General features: G+C 45.1%; 4 protein-coding genes across 6 annotated transcripts; all 4 read left to right on the plus strand.

Moving 5' to 3' along the window:
* The first annotated feature begins 3792 nt into the window (after positions 1-3792).
* On the plus strand, positions 3793-11383 carry abcb6a (ATP binding cassette subfamily B member 6 (LAN blood group) a). Its single transcript, XM_067260694.1, has 19 exons — positions 3793-3945; positions 4654-5174; positions 5951-6088; positions 6588-6777; positions 6915-7007; positions 7141-7333; positions 7425-7546; positions 7638-7747; positions 7853-8044; positions 8189-8265; positions 8356-8419; positions 8547-8632; positions 8732-8789; positions 8911-9015; positions 9292-9466; positions 9565-9677; positions 9779-9873; positions 9971-10039; positions 10159-11383. Exons 2-19 carry the CDS (start codon positions 4662-4664, stop codon positions 10310-10312), a joined length of 2547 nt encoding a protein of 848 aa, XP_067116795.1. The 5' UTR covers positions 3793-3945; positions 4654-4661; the 3' UTR covers positions 10313-11383.
* A 336-nt stretch (positions 11384-11719) lies between these two features.
* Positions 11720-14584, plus strand: cnppd1 (cyclin Pas1/PHO80 domain containing 1). Its single transcript, XM_067260902.1, has 8 exons — positions 11720-11890; positions 12375-12477; positions 12565-12646; positions 12751-12871; positions 13061-13189; positions 13294-13355; positions 13569-13686; positions 13816-14584. The coding sequence occupies exons 1-8, from the start codon at positions 11828-11830 to the stop codon at positions 14437-14439; spliced, it is 1302 nt and encodes a 433-aa protein (XP_067117003.1). The 5' UTR covers positions 11720-11827; the 3' UTR covers positions 14440-14584.
* Positions 14585-16460: 1876 nt separating this feature from the next.
* prkag3a (protein kinase, AMP-activated, gamma 3a non-catalytic subunit) lies at positions 16461-19460 on the plus strand. Of its 2 annotated transcripts, none has more exons than XM_067260061.1 (12): positions 16461-16563; positions 16714-16750; positions 16858-16958; positions 17097-17178; positions 17265-17323; positions 17473-17518; positions 17620-17674; positions 17876-18002; positions 18138-18303; positions 18426-18463; positions 18573-18719; positions 18834-19460. In XM_067260061.1, exons 1-12 carry the CDS (start codon positions 16543-16545, stop codon positions 18948-18950), a joined length of 996 nt encoding a protein of 331 aa, XP_067116162.1. In that variant the 5' UTR covers positions 16461-16542; the 3' UTR covers positions 18951-19460. The 2 variants fall into 2 exon arrangements, with proteins under 2 accessions (XP_067116162.1, XP_067116163.1); XM_067260062.1 differs by having other exon boundaries at positions 18171-18303.
* A 214-nt stretch (positions 19461-19674) lies between these two features.
* On the plus strand, positions 19675-24043 carry retreg2 (reticulophagy regulator family member 2). 2 transcript variants are annotated; one of them, XM_067260727.1, is made up of 9 exons: positions 19675-19936; positions 20390-20493; positions 20636-20672; positions 20807-20936; positions 21166-21250; positions 21430-21567; positions 21876-21964; positions 22292-22427; positions 22802-24043. In XM_067260727.1, exons 1-9 carry the CDS (start codon positions 19686-19688, stop codon positions 23533-23535), a joined length of 1704 nt encoding a protein of 567 aa, XP_067116828.1. In that variant the 5' UTR covers positions 19675-19685; the 3' UTR covers positions 23536-24043. The 2 variants fall into 2 exon arrangements, with proteins under 2 accessions (XP_067116828.1, XP_067116829.1); XM_067260728.1 differs by lacking the exon at positions 20390-20493 and having other exon boundaries at positions 19842-19936.
* Positions 24044-25730: the final 1687 nt, after the last annotated feature.

Below are 25730 nucleotides of genomic sequence, written 5' to 3' on the forward strand. Positions count from 1 at the left end.
ATTATATCGTTCCCCGCTCCCCAGCGGGTTGGTGGGGAACCTATGTTTCACCCTCTCAGACAAAGCTCCCTGCTGAGCGGTGGCAGTGTGGCGCTGTCACAAACTCTGAAAGTCCCCATAAAACATGGTCCCCATGAACAGACCTCATGAATATGAAATCAACTCTGTATTCAGTGTTGAGATGGATGAAATAGTACGGTAAAGTGGGAGAAATACAGACAGAGGAAGAAAAAAAGAGAGCGAGAGAGAAAGTGTGCGAGCGTGCGTGCGTATGGGTACACGTGTGCGCATGTGTGCGAGCGCCTTCATGTGTGTTTGTTTGCCACGGCGACACAGACCCCGACATGGCAGATGCATCCGTTGTTAATCAAATTGGAACCGTGTTCCCACGCTCCCCACCAAATACATGACCGATCCACATGTCACAGAGTGAGAGCCCTCCTCTCCAGATGCCCCGGCTGCCTCGCGTCCATCTGCACCCACAGAGACTCCACATCCCCGGACCCACAACTGCAGCCTGGAGGAGGATCACATTACCTGCAAACCACCACACAGACCCATGATGGATGGCCTTCCCTTCCCAGTAATGCACAAACGCATTATCCGTCATCCACCCCCAGGCCCAGAAGGAAAGAGATGCTCTTTTAAAAATTGACACTCTCCCTGGCTGCCAGCCTCCTCTGCCGTGGGTAAATCAGTCAGCCAGACGGGGACTTGATCATGTGGGGAGGGACCTGTTTTCCCCGGGTGGCAGATCTCTGTAGTCCACCACACTTCATTTAACTCTTTAGTTCATTATTCATTGTTGTTAAGATTGCTGCCAACTGTATAGAAGCCCAAGGCAGTTAGCAATAGTCTTCTAGTGTAATCCATGTAATGTGTAAAACGTAATCTGAGCCCTTTCAGACTTGATTGGGGGTAGACTCGGATCAGGAGGCAAGATACAGTAGCCATCATGTCTTCGTATGTTGCCACACACGGCACAGTGCTAGACTGTCTCTAGTGGCCACAGTGATGAATGACATGGTAAAAAAAAAAGGGCAGGCAGGAAAAAGATTTGTAGCTTGTCAAGTGGTCTATCATTGTCTCACTCACAACACTGCCTTGGGTGTTGATGTCTCTCTCTCTTTCTCCCTCCCTCTCTCTCTCTTTCTCACCCTCTCTTTCTCTGTCGCCTTTCCCTCACAGCTTCCTCGCTATTTTTCTCTCTTTGAACGTAGTGCTGTTGGGAGACGGGCGACCGACAGTGCCTTGGCTGTCGAGTTTGTCTCTTGGGTGTTTGTATGAAGCATTTTGCCAGAGAAAGAGAAATATCTAAGAGCCCCCTCGACAACTCACCCCAAATAAATTGATAGAGATATAATCAAAAGGCTCCAATCAAATTTGAGGAAAATTGGTGTGAAAATAAACTGATAGTCGTCATAGAATCTGCAGCAATAATAACTGAAAAGTGAAGATTCAATCTCATTATTAATCCAAAAGATCTGACATAGCCTTTCCTCAGGCCTCGGAGTCACACACCAGTTGCACGAAAACCAGTTTACCTTCAACCCAAACAATAGATGGACACACATCCTCTTTTGTTCACCATTGTTGCCATTCAAACGTGTCAGTCCGCTTCAGACAGACAAAGACACGGGTAAGAGGTGAGAAAATGGAAGGAACGAGACAGAAGATGTACCTAGAGGACCCTGAGGCCCTGCTGGGCAGCACGGCCAGGCCGGAAGAGGACCACAAAGAGCTGCGGCGATGAGAACTTTGACAGACAGGCCGTCGCAGCCACGGGGGACAAAGAAGGCGGGTGACAAGCAGCTGACAGACAGAAGGTCCATTTCCACTCACACAAAAGAGCAGAGAGATGAAGCAGATTAGCCCCTCTCTGTGCCTATTGTGAGGTCTCCAAATGATAAGATTTCTCTTTTCGATCACCACTCGCGTGCGCTCACACACAGACACACACTCTATGTCTCCCATTTTTTAGGGAGTCTTTTATTCTACCTCCTTTAAGCAGCTCAGGGGTGACAGCTGCCTTTTGATTCCATCCATGCTCTTTGTCCCTTGCTTCTAAAGCTGAACTTAAAGACTGATGGAAAAGCTCTTCATATAGGACCCTCATCAGGAGAGAACTGCTGCAGTCACATGTCCTTTGACTCTGGGATTAGACTTTTACATTCAGTACAATATGTAAGCAAAGCAAAAAACTACGAACAAAAGTATAAAACTCAAACATGGTAATTCATTGACTGCCTTGAGCCCTTTTAGTGTCTGTAATGTTGTACTGATTCTACAAGGCCACGTCCTGTTTACACAATGACTTGCCTTTGGCTTTGCTCACCACCTGTGTGAAACCTTGTTATCAGAAACTAGGAAACTGTAGTATCCATTTAGTCATGCGCTTGTATATACTGCCACCTACTGGGCATATGTGTGAACATGAGAAATTGTAATAATTAGTAGTCGTGAGTAATCTGGGGTGGAACTCAGGGGTGGCAATCCCAAGAAACGAAAACAAAATATATACTATTTTACATCGTTTTATCAACATCCATCACATATGCTTTCTCTTCCTCTCCTTAGTTCCAGGTATACATCCACATCCAGGGGCGTCGTTAGACCCTTTTTACTGGGGCAAGTGCCCCAGTATAAATCTGCTTTGCCCCAGTAAAATCTAAAGTTTGAGTTTTAACAATTTACTTCATCAGTCAGTGCATTAATTTAGATTGATAATCCAACAGCTGATTTGCAATGTTGCTAGCTGGGTTTCAGCTGGGGAGTTAATTTACCCGGGTATGTCACAGAACCTGCTTTCTGGAATAGCTACCCCCCAGGCGTCAGACTGAGCACACAAGTCAGAATTGAGGTAGGCTAATAAAACATTACAAAACTAAAGATAGTTTCTAAATGATAAGCCTACCAATCATGTTATTTTGACTAAAACATAAAAACAATATTACATGATGCTCAAAAAAACAGTATTTGCACTAAAATGAATGCGGGAAAAAAAATGTGAGCGCTCGCATTAGCTATTTATGTCACTGCCAAAGCTGATATCAAACTTGCATCCCTGAACTGTTGTATAGAGGGTTAAGCAGGGGGAGTTTCTATAGCCTAGTAGTGCATTGAGCGCAGCAAGCTTGAAATAAAAAAATTGAATGAAACTCTATAGGAGCCTGTGCCCTTGTAGGCTGGGTATCGAACCGGCAACCTTCTGATTACTAGCCCGATTCCCTAACCGCTCAGCCATCTGACACTTATTTACACTGTGAACTCGCCTCCTCTCTCCTCTCAATCTCCCTATAACAGACTTTACGGGGCACACAGTGTTGCACAGTTGTCCTGAAATTCCAGGTTGGGGACTTTAAACTCTTTGACATCTGTGTGATGGTGAACCCCTTTCGCTTTATTTGGAACTAGCCACAGATCTGATGAAGTTGGAAGAGGTAGCATCTGGGATGTTACATCGTAGCTATGTCACTGTTCCCTAAATACAGCTGTTGATGTGGTGAGTACATAGACTTATACATGGTTGAGTATGGTAAACCTACGGAAGCCTTGAGAGGTCAGACATCCATGCATTTTATGTACTTCGTATCCCCGTGATAACGAGTTAAGTTGTTCTTTTTATGTATACTTATGTCCTTATGTCGAAAAAAATAAGGACAAAAAGACTCTCCCTAAAGAGTCACATAGACTCACTTGAATTGGCGGCACTAGGACCATGTTTTGCCAAGTCGTTGGTGATGTAAGAAACTGTAGATTGCAGAGTCATGGATGGATGTCTTGAATGTAAGCATGGCTAGGATAATAGGGACAATTTACCGGTGTTGTGGACACACCAATATCACTGTCTCTGGTTAAAAGGAGGTCGGAACCATAACTGTTAAATACTGGAGCTTATACAGAAGCTAATTAAATATATCTACAACAACAACCTCGTTTGAGAAGGTGAGTGTTTGCTTTGGAATTACAAGTTGTTATCACTAGCTACCTTGCTAACTTGCGAAGGTTATCAAGCCAGGCTAAGCAAGCTAGGAAGCTGTTCTAGTATCATTGCCAATACAATGTAATAGCGATTGCAAAGGATACATTTGCTCCCAGCACTGGTGTTTGCTAGCCATAACTATAATTTAGTACCTGTAATCATGTTTCACAAAAGCCAAGCTTTGCTAGCGTAAGTGTGGGCTCAGTTCTTAGAATTCCTACTTGAGACTGTCATAAATAATTGCAAACAGTGTCATTGCCCCATTGGCATTGGTCAAGTAAGTAAGTAAGTAAGAACAGTTTGTTGTGCACTGAATTGCAATTCACATTGGTCTCTTGTTCTGGCCCTAGCTACTAAGCTAGATGAAGTTCTGATTTTAACGCGCCAACCCGTCAAAATAATGTGTCGGTACTCGATGTTGCCCGGGCAGCGTATTTGACACTGCTGCTGAAGTGCTGTTTTGAGCATTGACTCCAGCACATAAAGTTCATTGCCTAATATAGCAGGATGACTCCCTGTTCCACTGTTATGACGGTTGGTGTGTAAGCAAAGAGGTAACTAGCGGCAGCGTTCCTATAGAAGTTGTAGTTTGGGTCTCAGTGTGAGTTAAAGGACTATTCTTTAATTAGAGTGATTTGACATATTCTCTCTTCTCTCTGTGTTACCCCCAGTTCCAGCCATGGTGGTGAACAGCTACTGTGAGGCCAGTGCCTCAGTGTCGGAAGCCTGGGTGGACAATGGCTTCTCCCCATGCTTCTACTTCACCCTTGTTCCCACTTTGCTGCTCACTGTCTCCTTCTTCTTCGGCACCTTCCACTGCGTCTTCTACCGGCGCTATGGGACGGATATGGAGCCCAAGTTTGTGCCGCGCTCTCGTCTCTACGGCCTGCAGCTGGCTGTATCCGCCCTGCTCCTGCTCCAGTACCTGGGGGGCGTTGTGTGGCGCGCGGCTGTCGGAGAAGAGCTCCCGGGCTACGTGGTGCTGTATGGCTGCCTCTCTGCGCTGGGCTGGGCCTGCGCGGTGGCCCTGCTCAGGCTGGAGAGGCGGAGGGTGCTGGTGAGGGACCAGACCAGGGGCCACAGCGTCCTCCTGCTGCTCTTCTGGGCTGTGGCCTTCTCAGCTGAGAACCTGGCCTTCGTCTCCTATTCCAGCCCACATTGGTGGTGGGGTCTGGAGGACCAGCAGAAGCAGGTGAATGAGAAGATCTGACCCTTAAAGCTCAGGAGACCAAAACTTGTTTGGGTGTTTTCATGTGTGATATGTGAAAGTAAGATTCACATGTGAAAACTAGACTTCCTGTGGCATATCAAGTGACTACATTAGCAAGGATTGTTGTTCCATTGGGTTTGCCCTCAGTATCAGCATGCTGACCTTTTGATATTTGGAAATCGCCAATTGCTTTTTGCTCCATTCTTTAAAAGAACAATTATAGGGTAGGGCTGTTGTCCTTCAGACCATGACATTGCAGGATAAGAGATGAGTAATGGCATGAATTTGGCATGAGTAAGTAGAAGGAGCAAGAGACTAAATTTGCTGAGTCATTCTTCCAGTCACTCTGTCACTGTAGCCACTCCCCCAAATATATTTGCTTGGAACTTAACCAGAAATCTGCTCCTGCAAGGGTAGTAGGCCTAATCATAATTACATAATACTGGAAGAATAATAGAACATAAAATTGAACGTGGGCTTGGAGGTTAATAGTGGTCATGCCTTACAAATATATATATATATATAGTATATTTAGTATCCATTAACTTTTTCAAAAATGACGATATGATATGATGATATTTTGAATGGACATTTTCTTGTTAGCATGCTCTTAGTATAATACACATGTTTTAAGACTACACACACAACAAATAAAGAGCATTTTACTGTTGTTTATCTCCTGATCACCACCATTACACACATGTTTAGGGATCCAACAACTTCTAAACTATTTAAACACTTGTGTTGCCTAACCTCAGGTGGAGTTTGGTCTCTGGCTGGTGCGCTACATCGGCACAGGAACCCTCTTCTTTCTGGGCCTGAAGGCTCCAGGGCTGCCTCGAAAGCCTTACATGCTCCTCATCAACGAAGATGAACGTGATGTGGAGCATAGCCAGGTAAACACCCACCCACCATAGTGTGTTTCCGTGTTTGTGTGTGCTGTGTAGTAGGTGTCACAAGTCCACATGACAGGGTTGAAAGAAGTAACAGAGTTAATTTACTCAGACTGATGGAGTCTGACCACAATCCAAATATGTGTTGTGTCCATTATCAATTTAGGGTGGGTGTGTTGAAAGGTGTGATGGCGAACTAAGCCAAAGTTCACAACTAGAACCCAAAATCCTCAGCTGGTTATGCTGGGCAGGTCTGGTGAGTTAGTTAGCGGGGGGAAGGCTGGTTGGCCGGCTGGCCAGTTGGCTGGCTTGCTTCCTGGCTCTCAGAAAGGTGGGCAGACAAAGCCCTCTGCCTAGGTGCAAGGAATCAGACTCAGATGACCTCCATGGCCCTCCAATCCCTGACCTGCGAAAAAAAGACCACAACAACACCAGAACTAGGAGGCTGTCACATTTGCCGTAGACCTACACCTCTAACAGCCCTGTCTGCGTGTGTCTCCAGCCTCTTCTGGGCGGGGCAGAAGAGTCCCAGTCGACGTGGCAGGGCTTCAGTCAGAAGGTCCGTCTCCTGATGCCCTACATGTGGCCCCGGAACAACATCCTACTGCAGCTGCTGGTGCTGCTCTGTCTGGGCCTGCTGGCCATTGAGAGGGTCATCAATGTGTTCGTGCCCATTTACTACAAGAACATAGGTGAGGCGACTCCACGCGCATTTACTGTGCGCGAGCACTCCTCTCTTGTTTCATCTGGAGGCTTCTCCTTCCTGACCCTCGGTCTCATGTCTGCCTGGCGCTGTATTTTCTCTTCTCGCTCCCTCTCTCCCCCTCAGTGACCGAGCTGACGGATGGAAGCAGCTGGAGGAGGTTGGCCAGTACTGTTGGGATATATGTCCTGCTGAAGTTCATGCAAGGTGGAGGGGCAGGTGAGCGACGCTACGCGGACACTTCTCCTGTCCTTTTCCGATTCTGCACGTCCGTCGCAGCCTTGTTTTGTCTCATTGAGCTCAGGATGTCCGTTTTGACTTCATTTCTCCTTTCTCCCCTTCGCCCCCCCAGGCGCGTCAGGGTTCGTCAGCAACTTGCGCTCCTTCCTGTGGATCCGGGTGCAGCAGTACACCAACCGCGTGGTGCAGGTGCGGCTGTTCGACCACCTCCACTCGCTGTCCCTGCGGTGGCACCTGGGCCGGCGCACCGGAGACGTCCTGAGGAGCATCGACCGCGGCACCTCCTCCATCAACAGCCTCCTCAGGTGAGACGCGCCCCCTTCCCGACGCGAGCCCACGAGCGTGGACCGCGCGTGTGGCGCTTTGCCAGAAACTGACTCGCGTCTCCTTCCACAGCTACATCGTCTTCAGCATCTTCCCCACCATCGCCGACATCGTCATCTCCATCATCTACTTCATCACGAACTTCAACGCCTGGTTTGGCCTCATCGTGTTCGTCTGCATGTTCCTCTACCTTAGTGAGTATCGCTCCCCCTACGAAGACACGGCATGTCCCAGCATGCAAAGGCTGTATGTATGAAAAGATTCTTACAATCGACATATCTCCAGCTTTGACCATCATCATCACTGAATGGAGGACCAAGTACAGACGAGACATGAACACTCAGGACAACAACGCCAAGTCGAAAGCCGTGGACTCTCTGCTCAACTTTGAGACGGTACTTTGACTCCTCCCCCGAACCCCCGTCTTTTCTTTGCCTCTCGTCTCCATCCCCGAAATGTAGCCATGTGGATTCAATGCATGTCCGTGGCCCTCCCATCAGGTGAAGTATTACAACGCGGAGCATTACGAGGTGAGCCGCTTCGAGGACGCCATCTTGCAATACCAGGCGTCCGAATGGAAGACCCAAGCGTCCCTGGCCTTGCTGAACCAGTCGCAGAACCTCATCATAGGGTCGGGACTTCTAGCAGGTTCTCTGCTCTGTGCTTACTTTGTCACAGAGGGCAAGTTTCAGGTACGGAACACGAGTCACCCCGTTTATCTCGCCAGGATCTTATCTTACTCTGTTCCCTTATCTCTCCCACAATTCTGTCTGTATAAGCTACCCTCTGTATTATACATTATACATAATTTTTTGACCTATATACCTATATCTCAGGTTGGAGACTTTGTCCTATTTGGTACCTATATAATCCAGCTGTACACACCTCTCAACTGGTTTGGAACCTACTACAGGTAAGGGACACAGGAAGGGGGGTTATGCTTAGAAGATGGTGCTTTGGGAACTAGGTTACCTAGATTTTCACCTTTTTTTATTTATCACAGAATGATCCAAAACTCCTTCATTGATATGGAAAGCATGTTCAAGCTCTTCAAAGAGGAAGAAGAGGTAAGACTATCGTCAAGAACCCCATTTTCTGTCCTGATATTGACTTATTATTCATTACACCTTGGGCACTGCACTTGACAAAGTGTACTGTTTTTACAGTGTTATTCTGTTCTTGATTGCTGTGTAGGTGAAGGATGATGTAAATGCCGGGAACCTTCTCTTCCAACTGGGGAAGGTGGAGTTTGAGAATGTTTACTTCAGTTACACTGACGGGTAGGTCACCATGGCATAATTCCGAAGAATGTTGTTCAGTCAGATAAAAATCAAGGCTTAAAATGCAGTTTGCTTTTGTTTGTCTCTGTCCTTCTAAAGGAAGGAAATTCTTAAGGACGTATCGTTCACGGTTCAGCCTGGTCAGACTGTTGCACTGGTAAGTGAAGGAGATTGCCATCCTACAGCGCAGCAGTATTGTGGAGATTTACCGGAGGCAGTTGATATTGTTTGCATGTAGTTGTGGGACATCATCGTCATTGTTGTTATGACGTGTCTAGGTTGGACAGTCAGGATCGGGCAAGAGCACCATTATTCGCCTGCTTTTCCGTTTCTATGACGTCCAAGGAGGCTGTATTCGTATTGACGGCCAGGACATCTCAAAGGTGAGCGTTATTTGATGTTTTAATGCAGTGTTGGGACTCCCCGGTAGCTCACCATGTAGGGCGCGTATCAGGTGGGTTAGAAGGCCCCGATGCAGCGGCCCGGGGTTCAAATCCATCTCGGGCCATTTCTGCATGCCTTCCCTTCCCTCTCCCCTACGTTTCCCCGTTCATCTCAGTTGTCTCTGTCCGATAAAACCGAAAATATTTTTTAAGAAAAAGCAGTCTTGGGTGTTTGCGTGGATCGTGATGGCTCCTACACCTTTCTCTCGCCCCCAGGTCAAGCAGACGTCTCTGCGCGCCCACATCGGGGTGGTGCCACAGGACACGGTCCTCTTCAACAACAACATCCGAGACAACATCCGCTACGGCCGAATCTCAGCCAGCGACCAGGAAGTAGAGGAGGCCGCCATCGCCGCCGACATCCACGAAAAGATCATAGGATTCCCAGAGGGTAGGCAGAATGCCACGCTACATCTGCCTGGCTAGGAGGGGCGGCTTGGTGAGCCGTGTGGCTGTAGCGTAAGTCTGTCTTCCTGTCTCCTCCCGTAGGGTACGACACCCCGGTGGGGGAGCGAGGGCTGAAGCTGAGTGGGGGAGAGAAGCAGAGAGTGGCCATTGCCAGGACCATCCTCAAGGCACCTCAGATCGTCCTGCTGGATGAGGTCACTTTTGACATTGGGAAAAGGTTCACGTTTCGCAAACGTTAAGACTTGATTGTTTTTCAAGACGTCCCTCTTAATTGCGATGCTGTGTCTCGATTCAGGCCACATCTGCACTCGATACGCAGACGGAACGCAACATCCAGGCCTCGCTGGCCAAAGTTTGTGCCAATAGGACCACAATCGTTGTGGCTCACAGGTAAGGGACAGATGGGACTCAAATGTGTGTTGTGGAACCCTTTGCATTCAGACTTAATGTAATCTGATTTTAATTTCCTGTGGTTCTGTTTGTTCAGGCTGTCTACCATCATTGGAGCAGACCAGATTCTCGTTTTGAGAGAGGGTCTAATAGCTGAACGGGGACGGTGAGTCAGACCAGAACGCCATTCATTCGACGAAGCTCAATGCACAGTTTGTTTGTTTGGTGTGTTGTTGGTTTTATGTTTATGACTATAATGTCTGGAAACTGTCCTACCTCCCGCAGGCATGATGAGCTGCTGGACAAGGGGGGCCTATATTCAGACATGTGGATGAGGCAGCAGCAAGCTCAGGACTCAGACTCAGACACAGAGTCCAAAGACCGGAAATCAGAGAAACTACAGCCGCCATCATCCTCTGCTGGACACGGGAGCCACTAAGTAGAATAATATTCTAGTGTCAATAATATATATATATATATATATAGAATGACATGGGGGGCATTTTGGGGTTATAGAAGAAGGTGCTAAGGGACTAAAAATACCTTTTTTTCTTCTTTGCACTTTAAGGTGTCGGCTATGGAGCTGTGTTTTAGAACCTATTTATTTAGCATTTTATGTTGTTCATAAGGGTGTGACATGTATGACTGAAGACAAAACACTGAAATCTAGAATGGTATTTAGAGTACTACGGAAAGGGAATGGCAAACGGATCGGTACATACCCTTAAATTCAGGTATAGACGCAGAGGATTTATGCTTAAGGGTGGAACATTTCTGTTATGTTCTATATTTAACAGTGTAACAGGGACAATGATCGTTTTGGTGGCACATGCTCACAACACTCCCTAGCAATATAATGTTGACATCATAATATTGAGACAGATTGAATGTTTCATCAGGCAATCAATACAATACTAATTTTATTCAACTGATTCATGATGAGAACATGAGGTTTAAGAACTTGAACCAAGTACTGAGGAAAGATACTACACTTGTTTGAATATTCTCATGTCTCTCTTTGCTACTAATACTGTTATGTCTGCATTTAAATGAGTAGTATGAGATTCTATGAATACTGACTGTATATAAACAATAAGCTTTCCTGTTCAATATTAAGGCAATGTGGTTTGTGAATAAGATATATGTTCATAATAACCAGCATCCCGTCACAGCATTACTGTGTACCGAAATTTCATCATTAGAAGGGAACATTTTAGATATAAAGACAAACGTTTTTAAAGAATGTGAAATTCTTTGTGAAGTTAATACCATTTTGGCATTTGTCCTCAGTATGACGATGTGCCCTATTGTCATGGACTGGTAGTCTGACAGGGACTGTTGGCATCCACTTTCTGAGCTATGAATCAAACTACAATAATCGAAGCCCTTATGTTGACGTTGTGATACCAAAGAATGTGAGTTGTGTTATCAAAACTAGAACATTATCCATACCTTGATTTGTAAATATATTTTCAGTTTGGTTGTTTCTATAATAAATGTCCAAAATTCACTTTGTGCTTATTTAGATTTTTTTATTATGATTTTGATAGACATGTCAACAATATTACCCATTATCAATTCATTGTATAAAAAAAAAAATTACATTTCATATATTTGTCAGCACCATGAATACGGGTTAGATTTGTAAATATAGTGCTTTTTAGTTGTTGTTTGGTTATTTCTATTATAAACGGCCAAAATGTAGCTACTTTGTGTTTATTTTTATTTCATTTATTTGTGATTATGACAATACAGATATGGTCATGGAATGGGCCAGTACATTCTGTGAAACTAGAGATATTGCGTAACTGTTCATTGGTCTGGTTGGGATTTGTCAAGGAGTAGGGTGCTACTAGCTTAGTAGCCTGACTGGGACCAGGCGCTGCCTATACAGTAGACCACCTACATTTATATTCTAAATAGGTAGATAGCCAGCTAATGTTGAGCCGAGAGCATGGATTTCGACGAGTTGTTCGATGAACGAACATTTACGTTTTCTGATTTCCAGGAATTTACGGTATGTATTACCGACTACCACCAAGATTACTAGCGTTACTGTAGTTAACGTCGTAGCTAGCTAGCTAGCCTAGTAGTTCAAACGCGCAAAACTCACCACCTTGCGAGCTAGCTTTGTCTAACACTGGTTAAATCTGACTTGGTGTGTAATAACAAGTATAACAAATGTCAAAATACGTATTACTAGACAGCTAGCAACAATTGTGGCCCAGCTAAATATGGTAACCTTTAGCTAGCCTGCTTATTTGTCATGTTAAGAAGTTGCCTAGCCAGCCAAGCTAATGTCACAAGGCCTTTCCGCCCCTGTCAAGAAAAACATTGTTGAGTAGCTAGACTAGCTGTTTACTAACTTCAACTTAAGTTAGGCATCATCAGCTAGCTCGCAAACAGGTCAACTATTTAGAAGCATAAATCTGTTGATTCGACGCCTTGACAGCTTTTCGTTATGTTCACTGAAAATAAATATATGTGGGCTTATTTTACAGTTTCTTCCTGGACACCAAAAGCTGTCAGAACGGGTGCGGAAGCGATTGTATTATGGTTTAGATCAAGACGTCTCTCTCGATTCCCTCTCCTGTCCTGTCACAGGTTAGCTTATCTTGTTTTATGCGAATTTTTACTTGTATTAGTTTTCATCAGAGCTATAGTAACAACACATACAAAATTATGTTTTAGATATTGCCGTGGAACTTCTCCAGAAGTCTGCCCCTAGCCCCATCCGCAAGCTGCAGAAGAAATATGCTGCTCATGTTGCAAGGTATGTTGGCACCGTCAGTGAGATCAGGCCATCCATGAACAACTTCTTATGAATAAAGAGTGCATCATTATAGGTCATTAAAGCCTATTTGGTTTACATTGCAGGGAGGCATGCATCTCTCCGTGTGCAATGATGCTGGCCCTGGTTTACATTGAAAGGCTGAGACACAGAAACCCTGAATACTTGCAAAAGATCTCATCCTCCGACCTCTTCCTGATTTCCATGGTATGTGTGTCAGAGGTCATGGGTCGTTGGAATTGGGTCACGTGAGGTGTTATTTTTGCCCTTCTCAGAAAGTGCATTGGTGACACCTCACTTCAAGAAGCTCCATCTCAAGCCTCTGTGGATGGATGAACACTATAAAAAGTGACCTTTTGACCTTTGGCACAAATACATGTTTACCGTATTTTCCAGATGGTTGCCAGCAAATATTTGTATGACGAAGGCGAGGACGAGGAGGTTTTCAACGATGAGTGGGGAACAGCAGGGAAGTTGGATGTCCAGACTGTCAATGCCCTTGAGATGAATTTCCTCAATGCTATTGTAAGCAACATGGTTCCAGACTCAGTAATGCATGGCCCTTGCATGTAAAAATAGAACATCTTCCTGACATAACACGCCCTCATCCTTCTGCCCTGTGTTCGCAGGAGTGGAGCCTCTTCACCGAGCCCAGTGACTTCTTTGACATCCTGAGTCAACTAGAAACAAGGTTGGTGAAAAATATTATGTAAGGGGATCATCTTACTTGGTGTTGTTCAGTCCCGGTGTATTTAATCGTTTGGACGTCATCAGTCGCGAGTTTACATAAAGGGATTGTGTGTGTGTCAAGTGGTTTGTTTGTTGTGATATCAGTCTATTCTGGGTGAATCTGTATATAATAGTTTCTGATCTTTGTGCTAACTTTGGCCTGTTGTAACCCTAGCATTGCAGAGAGGCAGGGGATGAAACGAGGCTGGTTCACCTACACTGACCTCTGTGTGCTGCTGGAACAGTCGGCATGGCGAAAGGCCCTGACAGCCATCTACCTGCACTTCACCAAGGTGAGAGGGCGCAAGGTCAAAGGGGAATCTTCAGTTAGCTTTCCAAACCCCTTTAGTTTGACTAAAAAGTAGCGTAAACACAGAAGATAAAGAAATGAATTTTTTGACTAATATCTTGACTATTCCCAGGTTGCCTGCATGCTGGGGCTGGTGTACCTGACCAGCGTAGCTTCTCTCATCGCTACCAGTGCCGTTCTGCAGCAGCTCAGCATCCCAAGGAACCACCAGAGCCTGGCCCCCGTCAGCCCAGTCCACTTCCAGACTCCCATTCCCCCTCCAGCCCTCTCACTAGACACCCCAGCCCCTCCAGTTCCCCCTGCCTCAAACCGCCGCTACTGTGGCCCAGGAAATGACAGCCAGAACCGCCAGCCAGCTTCCCTCAACGACCAAAACCACAGTAAACCTCCATCCACCTCTGTTCTGTGTTTATGGGGCTCCCTCCTCACCTCCCTGGGTAACATTCACCCACGTCCCCAGCCAGATACGACCCTTACCTGGGCTTCCTCCTCTCTGCACTGCCTCTCTTGCATGGGTAGGCATCTGGATCTGGTATGTGGACTACGGAATACCTCTGACCTCCTCGCACCTCACACTGGCCTCTCTGTAGCTTGGCTGGCCCCCTCTCTCTTCAGTGTTGCTGTGCCAGGACTGGATCCCCTACACGGGGACATAGGCCCTCTTCAACTTGGTCACCGCTGTCCTCAGTCCATGTTGCCCCTAGACAAAGCCCAGGCTCTCATAATGCCCAGCTAGAGACCTTGAAAGCCTGACAGACGCCCTGTGATTTAAATGAAACCAGTTCATTTTACACACAGTGCACCCCCATGCAGTCGACCTACTGGTTTATTATGTAAATGTTTCTCCAAATACAGTGTACAGGCCTCAAAGTAACATTTTGTACAGGAGTTAGATGACAGATGTAATGTAAATAAGAAACATGCCATTGAGTTTGTTGGCTCAACCTCGATTTTACATTTTTATAGGCGATTTTGTAGCCTCTTTGGTAGAACTGGGAGGTGTTTGAGGTTTAGACGGTTGGAATCTGATACCAATATTTCAGGTTTGGTAAAACACTTGGCATGCCTGTAACCATGTTGTTCCTACCTGAGTTTGCGATGGTCAAAAGAAAGTCTTTTGAAAAGGATTTTGTTTTTGCAAATTGCTCCTCTTCATAGATTTTGAGTTTGATTGGGATAAAAAAAGATATATCTACTTTGGACGATTCAACAGTTGAATGTGAATGTTGATCAGCAAGTTGTTTGGTTTGAGGCAATAGCATGTTGATGTGTTTACAGAAAGTCTCGAAACAAGGGATCAAGAAGGGAACCAACTAGTTTACTTTGGAGTGGAGTTTCATTCATAACACCTTTTATTGTCTTTCAAATTCATAAGGATTATATAATTTTTGGTGTGTTTTAATAGGCCTCAGAGGTCCTCTGCTGAGTTAACTATTGCTTTGTTGAAGGCAAAACAAGCACCCCTATATTCTGTGTAGCTGCCACTCCTCTGCACAGACAGAACCAGCTGCCTTCAAACTCCTCATGATAGTTATCAGGTGAAGGTCCCAAACTATTTATTACCATCATTGAGGCTGCTTCGTTTTTAACTTGCAGACATAGGTCATCATTTCACCTTTTCATTTTCACAGTTTGTCTCTCATAATACTTTCATGTTTTCATGCTTTGTTATATTACCTAACACTTTGAAGTACTTCCACATTTGCACATTAATGTTCCTCAACATAACCTTTGGGAAAGGTAGGGTTGACTGCCGAGTCACTCCACCATTATTTTGCTCTGAGCCTCAAGGCTACTTTGTGCTTTGCTCATTATTATACATGAGTGACCATTTAAAGTAGGGAATTGTGGTGTTTGTACATTTTGTCTGAATTTACATTTACATATTTGAAACTAAGTTGGTCCCCAGGACAAGTTTGGATGGTGTTAAATTGCCAAAAGCACCTAAAAAGTTCAACAGAATTGATATCTTCAAGGCACTTTCCGGCTCATTTCTGCTAAAGAAAAAAAGAAAGAAAATGAAAAAAATACATGAAAATATTGAACCTTTTTCAAATGCTTAACCTAATAAAAGTTTGATTTCCACCTGCTGTCATACTGATCTGTCTCTGTCACCTTGATCCACTCTGCAATGCAGCCACATGTGAACACATGAATACAGTATCTTACAATACAGTATTATGTTTACACAAACATCACAGATATATTTCTATACTACATGCATGTGGATTGCTAGGGATTTGAATAATGCATCTGCTATTCAGACACTGCCAACATTTAGCAACAGACAAAGTGTTCTGCCTGTTTCCTGTTGTTGCTGCTGCTCTGAATCTCAACTCTTGACACTGAGGAAGGGAGTGGAGTTAAAGCAGAAAACCATACAGCAGGGTTACACCCGAGCACTGTAGGATGAGGCAGTGGTGAGACTATTATGTTCATAAGCGGCGTCAAAGCTCCGCTCTGCAGTTCACCCTTGTCCTTTGAAAGTGCAGTATTACAAATTGCACAACCGGGTACTTGTTCACTTTCCCCAATCTCAAACCTTTAATCATTTGATACATTGAATAATTTGGATATGGTGACAAGTCAAACTAGAACTACTTTGGTAGCAAAACAGAGCATTTAAAATCCAGCAGCAGTTTGGTTGGCCTTGGTTCCGCCCCTTGACAGTGTTCCAGCCTACCCCTGTCCGCTTGTCCGGCTGCATACCGCTTGAGACTCCTGCTCCTAATATAGACTGAACTGCTTCGTGGGAAACGTTGAGAGGGGCTTGTATGAAAGGGGAACGGTCGTGAGTTGGGTGTTGTGGATCCAACTTTTGAGGCCACATGCTGCAACAATGCAGCCACCTCCCATACAGGTAGGTCATGGAACACTGCCCTAGATTTGACATGGCAGTGGTGTGTGTTTGTGTGTGATCCAAAAGCTACTGCAGTTGTACACCAACAATATTTCTCAGCCTTGCTTAAATGTATAATATGACCACCACCTCTTATTATCTGTTGCGTAGGTTCCATTTAGAGGGAAGCGTGTGACCAAGAATGCAGGTGAAATCCTTTGTTATTGTTTGCGTGTGTGTCTGTGTTTGGCTCTATGCACAGCTGCTTAATAAATCCAATCATTCATTAGGCTTAAGGATAATATCTTCTCTTAGACCCCAACGCTGAGGTGTACATGAACTTCATGAAGAGTCACTGCTGCTATGATGCCATTCCAACCAGCTGCAAACTGGTCATATTTGATACCACACTACAAGTAAGGCTCATTGATTGTTTATTTGATCTCCTGAAGTTGGTAATAAACTTCCTGGTTTATCACTACAGTTTGAGTCAGAGTTCATCGAATCAGAGCCCACTGTCTAAACATTGAACTTGAATTTAACCCTGTCTGCAGGTCAAGAAGGCTTTTTTCGCCCTAGTGGCCAATGGTTTGAGAGCTGCCCCTCTCTGGGACAACAAGTTGCAGAGATTTGTGGGTAAGGGAATGGCGTTGGCTGAATAATATATACAATAACATCTTGAAAATGATCTGTTGATGTAAGTGCTTTGGTTATGCTTGCAGGTATGCTGACCATCACAGATTTCATCAACATTCTCCATCGCTACTACAAATCCCCAATGGTATGTATACGTACTTATGTGCCTCCTCTCTATACCTGCTACATTTGTGTCCTGCAGGGTGCTTATCTGTATATTTATATCCTGGATAAAAAGTATTTTAACCACAAATACATAAATATGTATTTAAAGCTTACTTAACGTCTTCACAGGTTCAAATCTATGAGCTGGAGTGTCATAAGATTGAGACATGGAAAGGTGATTCATTTACAAATAAATAAATCCCAAAGAGCCAATGATACAAATATGATGTTGTCCTCAATGTACATGCATCTTGACTCTCCTGTGTGTGTGTCCAGATGTCTATCTACAGTGCTCCACTCAATGTCTCATCAGCATCACCCCTGAAGCCAGGTGAATATGTTACTTACTACAATATGTAATCCTTGCAGACCCAGTGATAGAAAGTTAGTGCTGATATTTGAGGTATAACCTTTGGAGAAAAAAAAGTGTTTTTCATTTCTTGAGAACTTTGAAATTGTGTCAATACTGTATAGCTACGCATGATGTAATGTATAACCAGATATACTTTACATTCAACTTCCTCCTCTACAGCCTCTTTGATGCTATCTATTCCCTCCTGAGGCACAAGATACACAGGTTGCCAGTCATTGACCCAGAATCTGGCAATGTCTTACACATTCTGACCCACAAGAGAATCCTTAAGTTCCTCTATATATTTGTGAGAAAGCAATTTTATTGTCAAATGTTGTCTTTGCAATTTCTGTGTTGAAGAGCTAAAACATTCTAACAATTGAATACACTTGAATAAGAGAACCTGTTATGTCACCTGTGTGATTGGTTTTACTCTGCCAAGGAAGGGATGGTCCCTAAACCTCATTTCCTACAGAAGACGATATGGGAGGTTGGGATTGGAACATTCCAGAACATTGCCACAGTTCTGCAGACTGCCACAGTCTATGATGCCCTGTCTGTGTTCGTAAAGAGGAGGGTGTCTGCACTGCCTGTGGTTGATGAACAAGGTACACCCACCCACTACTGCTGAGAGGGACACCAAATAACATCAGGGACATATTGCACATCTAGTTCATATTGCACAGTGTGACGTTTAGGTTGTAAATGCTATATTGTTCTATTCCCTCAGGCAAGGTGGTGGCACTCTATTCCAGATTTGATGTGATTGTGAGTACATCAAAGCAGCATCTGCAGTCAGACAGCGTCCGATCTTTGTCATTGGGGTGCCTAACTTGACCGCTGTGTGCTTTTCTCCCTCTGTCTCCTCCGGGGGCAGAACCTGGCAGCTCAGAAGTCCTACAACAACCTGAACATGAGCATGCAGGAGGCCGTCCGAAGGCGCTCTTGTTACGTGGAGGGCGTGATCAAGTGCTACCCCAACGAGACCCTGGATGCCGTCATCAACCGCATTGTCAAGGCAGAGGTAAACATCATCGCTTCCTCCTTCCCTCGCAGAGGGTCCACCTCGCGGCGTTTTTCCGATGTGTCGTGCGACACTCTCATCCTGTATTTCCCTCGCCGCCCCCCCCCCTTCCAGGTCCATCGGCTGGTCCTGGTGGACAGAGGGGACGTGGTGAGAGGCATCATCTCCCTCTCTGACCTGCTGCAGGCCTTGGTCTTAACTCCGGCAGGCATCGATGCCCTTCTGTCTTAGCACCACCGGTTGGAGACACAGCACTTCCTGCCTCCCCTTTCCACCAGCTCCTGCCCCCCTGTGCATCTTCATCCCTACTCTTTTCCCCCCCTCCGTAAAACTCACTGACTGTCTTGAGGAGACACTCTGTTGCCTTCAACAGCTGCATCCCATGGCCCTGACTGACTGTACACCCACACCCTTTGGCTACTAGTTTTTTCCCTGGATCGACAGTATGCTCTTTAAGTATAAGTTCCAATATTAAGAATTGACAGTGGTAAATTGCATTGGCAATTTTTTTGTTATTTTTTGTATTGCAGATATTACAAGTCAAGTAAAAGAGAGAGAGAACTAATTGTTGGGGAAATGTTCAGTCATCAATATATATCCTTGTGTTTATTGGCTCTGACTTTTGTAGCTGTATCAGTTCTATGAAACAATTGTATGTTGTTGTATTTGATCAAATTGATCATCCAGTTTTTGTTACTCAACATTTTATCCTTTCTATATAAAAAAATCTAGAACTTTCAAGTTTCTGTCTTCTTATTAATGCACATTTGATTGTATACTAGTAGTACCCATTTTACCCGATAGATGTCCTCAGTGAATCTCACAATATACTCTGTTAAAGGCCGTAAACAAGGAAACACGTGACATGCCTTTTTTTTTTATGCATGACGGACAACGGGCCTACGGAGATCCACACGCCCATCGTACCCCGTGATCTCCGAAACAACATAACAAAGTAGGGAAAAGATGGCGAGCGGAGAGGAGGCAAGACGCCCCTCTATTACCTCCTCATCGGTTGCCCTCGAGGCCTTGTTCCCCGCTGGAGGTTCGGAACAAGCATGCGGTGATGGGAATCCTGAGCTAATTCGTTTGAGGGATCGTCTTCAAGACTGGCTATTGCAGTATGAGCACTTGCTCTTATGGGCGCAGAGGCTTCTTGTTTGGGAGAGGCCGTTGTATAGCATCTTTGTTGCACTCACACTGAACACCTTGTTCTGGTAAGTTAGATTGTCATGGCTAAGTAACGATGGACCTGGCACGCTACAATTCTGTGCAAAGTGTTAACATTCGAGTGTCTTTAGTCACCTTATCTAGCAACGGGTAGTCTTAGCTAATGCTAGCTAGTTAGCTAAGTCACTGAACGGTAATCCAACAGAGGATTGGGTAACGACGTTATACCAACTTGCTAGATATATAGATAGCTCTTAGATAACACCCAAATTGATCAGATTTTCGTAGTGAAATCTACTATCCAATGCCAACAATCAATATTGGCTTCCTATTTTGCTAATCACCGCTGTCTTGTGGTTGTAACTAACTTGGACCTAATCGCTAGCTATCTGTCAGTACCTTTAATGATCAGTGGGCAAGGGCCTTGCCAGCCTTGCACCACTAGTGGCAGAAGCCAAGATTGGTCTTTGGTCTTTAACGTGTTTATCTAACACCTACAGGCTATTATCCTCCACATCCCTGCGGCCTCTTTTCCTACTGAGTGTGTCTCTCTTGGGACTCATGCTACTGGAGAGATGGAAGCACAAGTTACCACTTGTCCGAGGTTCCTACTACCTACTGATTCATTAGCCTCAGTTGCAATCACAAGTTTCAGAAATGTATACCATCATGAATGAATGTAGCTATATATATGTGTATTTATTTATTTTTTACCAAAAATCTCCCTCGCCTCTCTTCAATTACAGTCCAAAACCCAGAGCCAGAACCCAGCCCAATAGAAAGGTAAGTTACTTCACAACTTGAATATATTTAACTCCATTATATAGATTTACCTAATACTAAACCTCACTTCCCATATAGCCCTTCATCTAGTTTGCACATGATTGTCATCTGACACACTCTTTTTTCACCCTTAGAGAGACCATGGCTGTCCACCCACGCCTGCTCAGCATTCCTGAGCTTAGCCACCATCTGGCAGAGAGCTACCTCACATGTAGCCTGTACATCCAGGAGATGATGCAGTACAAGCATCAGAACCACGGCAAGGTATCAAATGCACACTGGTGTATTATATGAACCCTCCCAGCAATTCTTTTCAGATTATGATTGTCATTGTCTTCCGTTATACAGACACACCGCACCAACGTGTTTTCCCTCCTTTGATTACATAATCTAATTGTTCAAAGATCTGTTGATGTCAGTGTTTACTCTCTCTCTCTCTCTCTCTCTCTCTCTCTCTCTCTCTCTCTCTCTCTCTCCCCCCCCCCCCCCCCAGTTCTGTGTGATGATGTGTTCAGGAAGCTTTGTGTTGGCTGTGGTTGGCCATTACATACCAGGAATCATGATCTCCTACATTATTGGTAAGCCGACTCATAACATATTTCAATAAGCGTGTGTGTCGATAAAGATTAGCCCTGATACAAACCTATCTTTTTTTTGTTCAATCTCTGAAACCCAAGTAAGCTTGACGTGTGTGTGTATATTTACTGGTAAGAGTGTGTGTTGTGATACCTGATCCGTTGCTCTCTCATGCACGCAGTTCTGAGTGTGCTGCTGTGGCCCCTGGTGGTGTACCATGAGCTGATCCAGAGGATGTACACGGGCCTGGAACCCATCTTCATGAAGCTGGACTACAGCATGAAAGGCGGAACGCAGCACCGCAAACACGACAAGTGGAGTGAGTGTGTCGGCTGTCTACGCGTGCCAGCGTCCGTGATCCAGTGTCGTCGAGAAAAACGACACTACCGCTCTGAGCTGGGACACTTGCAACTGAAAGATTGCTTGATTGGGATTTATTTTAGTTTTTATGTTGGCTGGTTATTTGGTGTCCCGCTTGTCGTCTTTATAGCTGTGACTGAATGTCCTTGTTACCCTGGTAACCATTACCCCTCCGCTTTGTGTCCTTGGAGTGACTTCTGGTTCGATTTTCCGATCAGTAGATACCTCTTGGTACAGGTGTTCAACGTGTGCGTTTGTGTGTTTCAGAGGTGAAAAAGGAGGTGGAGGAGGGCGATGAGCCCCAGGCTGAGACAGAGAGCGATAGTGAGGAGGAGCTGTCCTGCTTTGCCCCCACGGTGAGCCAACCATGCTGCACTAGGGGCCCTTGGCTTGTGTGTGTGTGTGTGTCTAGAGGCTGTGCGCGGCTTGTGTTTCTTTGTAAAGAGGGGAAATGAGATAAATCGTGATGTAGTTAGCAAGAGTTCTTGTGACTGAGGGCTTGATGTGGAAAGGCTGCTTTATTAGAACAGTTCTTGAACAAGGCAATTTAGTAATTAGCTGCATTATAAAAACAATGAACTCAATTGTTTAATTTGAGCTTTATCCAGAGCATGTTCGGCCTCATGGGGTGACTTCACACCCTGTACCGTTCACAAAATGATGGCGTCTTTTTCATCGGTCAGGTGGACGTGAAGACCACAGCCTTGGCAATGGCCATCACGGACTCTGAGCTGTCTGACGAGGAGGCGTCCATCTTGGAGAGCGGAGGTTTTTCTGTTTCCAGAGCCACCACTCCTCAACTCACAGACGTCTCTGAAGGTATTCCAACACTGCAAGCTTGTACTAGTTATCTAGACCAGCCTTTATTGCTGCTGGTCCTTGGAATCCCTGGTCCTTCACGTTTGAGATGTTTCCCTCTTCCAACACACCTGACTCAAATGAATGGTCGTTATCAGGCTTCTGCTGAGCTTCATAATAACCGTTCATTTGAATCAGGTGTGTTGAAAGAGGGAAACATCTAAAACATGCAGGACAGAGGGTGCCGAGGACCAGGATTGAGAGAGGCTGTTCTAGACCGGCACAGACAATACCACAAAAGGAGATGTGCATCCTATTGTATTTCAAAGGGTATTGTATTACATCAAGGTGTTTCATGGTCATTCATATTTTAACATTCTTCGTGTATTTCCCAGACCTGGATCAGCAGAGTGTGCACAGCGACCCTGAGGAGGCCTTCCTGAGGGACCTGCCTGAGTTCCCCTCCGTGGACGAGTTCCCCTCCATCGAACACAGCCTTCTCCACTTCCCGCTGCGGGCCTCGGGCCAGGCTCCCGGGGACGGGGCCCAGGGAGAGCCTTCCGAGGGGGAGGCCTTGAGTCCAGCCAGCCTCCTCTTCCAGCACTTGGCCTCCCCGCTTCACTTTGTTAACACGCACTTCAACGGACACGGGCGGCCACCGGGGGGGGACCAGGCGGCGCCGACGGAGCGTAAGGAGGCGGCAGCCGCCCAGGGCCCCCGGCGCTCTCTGGAAGCCCTGAGTGAGGAGATAGTGAGTACGGCCATCTCCACCGTGGTGCAGAACACTCTCTCCGCCCTGCTGCGCTCCACTGAGGCCAGCGAAGGCCCCTCCATGGAAGAGTTCCTGCCCGCCGAGATGCTGCCCAACGCCCTGGACAGCCCGCCACCCGCCGAAACCAGCCAGGAGACCCTGGAGGACGAGGTTGCCATGGAGACCGGCGCCAGGGAGGAAGAGATCCAGGACGACACTCTGGTACCAACCGAGGAAGAGGACTTTGAGCTCCTGGACCAAAGTGAACTGGAACTGATGGACGAAGGGCTGGGTCTCAGTCCTGACGGACAGGGATTGGAGGGAGGAGCCTCGCCCACAGACACGCCCCCATCTCCCCAACACCAACAGGAGTCCTAGCTTTCTCATCATTGCCCACCCCCATGTATGTTTTATTTGTACATGTAGATATACATACATATATACTTCTTCCAAGGGTTGGTGGTTTAATAGCAGTTGGTTTGTGATTGTTTTCTGTTAGGGTTAAGATCACCGTGGATTATTCTGCACCTGCACATCTATATCATGTCAGTAGTGATTGAGCCTGGGCACTGTATGGCACCTGCATGGGAGAGGGCGTCGTATAGCTTCTAGACGAAGGGAACAAGCCGTCAGTGCTGGGCCAGTTACCTGCCGGTGTTTGGGTTCCGGTTCTCCACCCTCTCACCTTAGACCTCAGGGAAAGGATGGAGAAGCCCAAAAGCAGTGCCAGTGATGCCTGTAGTTAGAAGGTCTGCATCACCCCACACCCTCTAGGAGATGGTTAGCAGATGTTGCAGGGGTTGAAGGAGAAAGACAAAAGGTTTAGTTTATATGATATCTCCTAATATATGATAAATTATTTAATTTAACAGACCGCTTAAGGAAACCTGTGTTTTGGGGGGGGGGGGGGGGGGGGGAATCTGATCACAACATATGCATTGATCGTACTATATTCTAGACAGCAGTTTTATTGTGACGTAACGAACGCATCTGTTATTTACACATTGTAAAACCTTTACAACTCTTCTCAAAGTCACTCATCCAAACGTTTTGGCATATGTCATGCTACTTTACAACTTTCTGATTTGCTGACACTTATAATCAATGGTTTTAGGAAAAAAAACTTTTCATTCTTCACCCAAATGTTTTGACATATGCCTTCCTAATTTGGACATTTTATTTCTGACACATTGGTTGTAGTTTTATCCACATCAGGTTATTATTGAATCGTAGGATAGTTTGTTGTGACTTGGAAACCTAAATGCCTTTGCATTCCTGGGTGTTCATTTGAGAATGCATAACGGGCTGTTATGCATTCTTAAATGAACAACAAAACAATTTACTATGGTACTGCGTCATCATGACGCAGTACCATAGTAAATTGTTTTGTTTTCTGTAAGGTCAAGCTCCCTAATCCCCCCCCCCCCTTTGCCCCCAACAAATCATTTGTTTTGTTTGTACATGTAGACTTGCTCTGTATCAGTACGTATACACAAAAAAATGGATTGTGATTTTTGTACCAGAAATGCCAGAAACAGCTCTGATCATGGAAATGTGCAGAATTGTATCGCTTATCAAAACGTTAAGAATGTTACTTTTTTTTATTCAATTGTGTTTTCACTGGAAAGCCCACAAAACAACTGCTAGGAGACCTTTTATAATGTGATTTAAAACCAGAGAGTGGTCCTTGCATGGCACTTTTCCATTGACTAATGTGTCATCTCAACCCTAGATGGCTATGAATTTGTTGCATTAACCCCATGTTACATTGCTTTAAGGCGGATCCATCTTTGCTCAGCTGTACCACAAGGCCAGCCTTCTCGCTGTCTGTGCCTGTCTGCATTATATACTCAGGGGTGGTTTGTATGTATTGTTGGTGCAATGAAGCATCATGACATGGCAAAAAAAAATCATTTGTAGTGGTATGTGAAATAGACAAGACTTGTACATTCAGTAACCACCTCTCCCCCAATCCCAAGTTGTCCTAGTGCACTGTATTGTAAAATATCACAACAAACCTTTTCCTAGTCAGGTTCTTCAGAGCACTTGTGAACAGTTGAAAATGCAGAATAATTTGTATATTGCAGCATGTATAAACAATGCATTCGAAAGTGAAATTAGGGGTGCTTTCCTTTAGATTAATGTTAGCCCGAAGTAACAGACGATGTTGGTTGACTTGACAAGGCTTATCGTTTGGTTACATAAGCTGGCCCAGAGAAAGGGAGCAAGGTCTTATATTTGTAGCAAACAAGCATGCCATTTTTGGTTGCGGCTTAAATGACACTGAGACCAGAATTCATAGAACACTAAATTGTTTTAAGGAAATATTTGATTTTGATGTACTTATTTCAAAAGTGATTTCTGCAAATAATCTCCTTGTAACTTACTATATAAAAACGAGTTGTGTAATCTATTTTTTTGCGTGATTTACTTTACCAAGTGTTCATGTTATGATTCTGTATATTATGTTTACAGCTTAAACTATAAAAGTACCTGGAAAATGTTAAATATGAATCCATTTTCAAAATATTCATTAATCAGAAATTACTGACCAGTTGAGCTTCTATATAAAC

The sequence above is a fragment of the Osmerus mordax genome, chromosome 22 (genome assembly GCF_038355195.1).
Source record: "Osmerus mordax isolate fOsmMor3 chromosome 22, fOsmMor3.pri, whole genome shotgun sequence".
Taxonomy (NCBI): Eukaryota; Metazoa; Chordata; class Actinopteri; order Osmeriformes; family Osmeridae; genus Osmerus; species Osmerus mordax.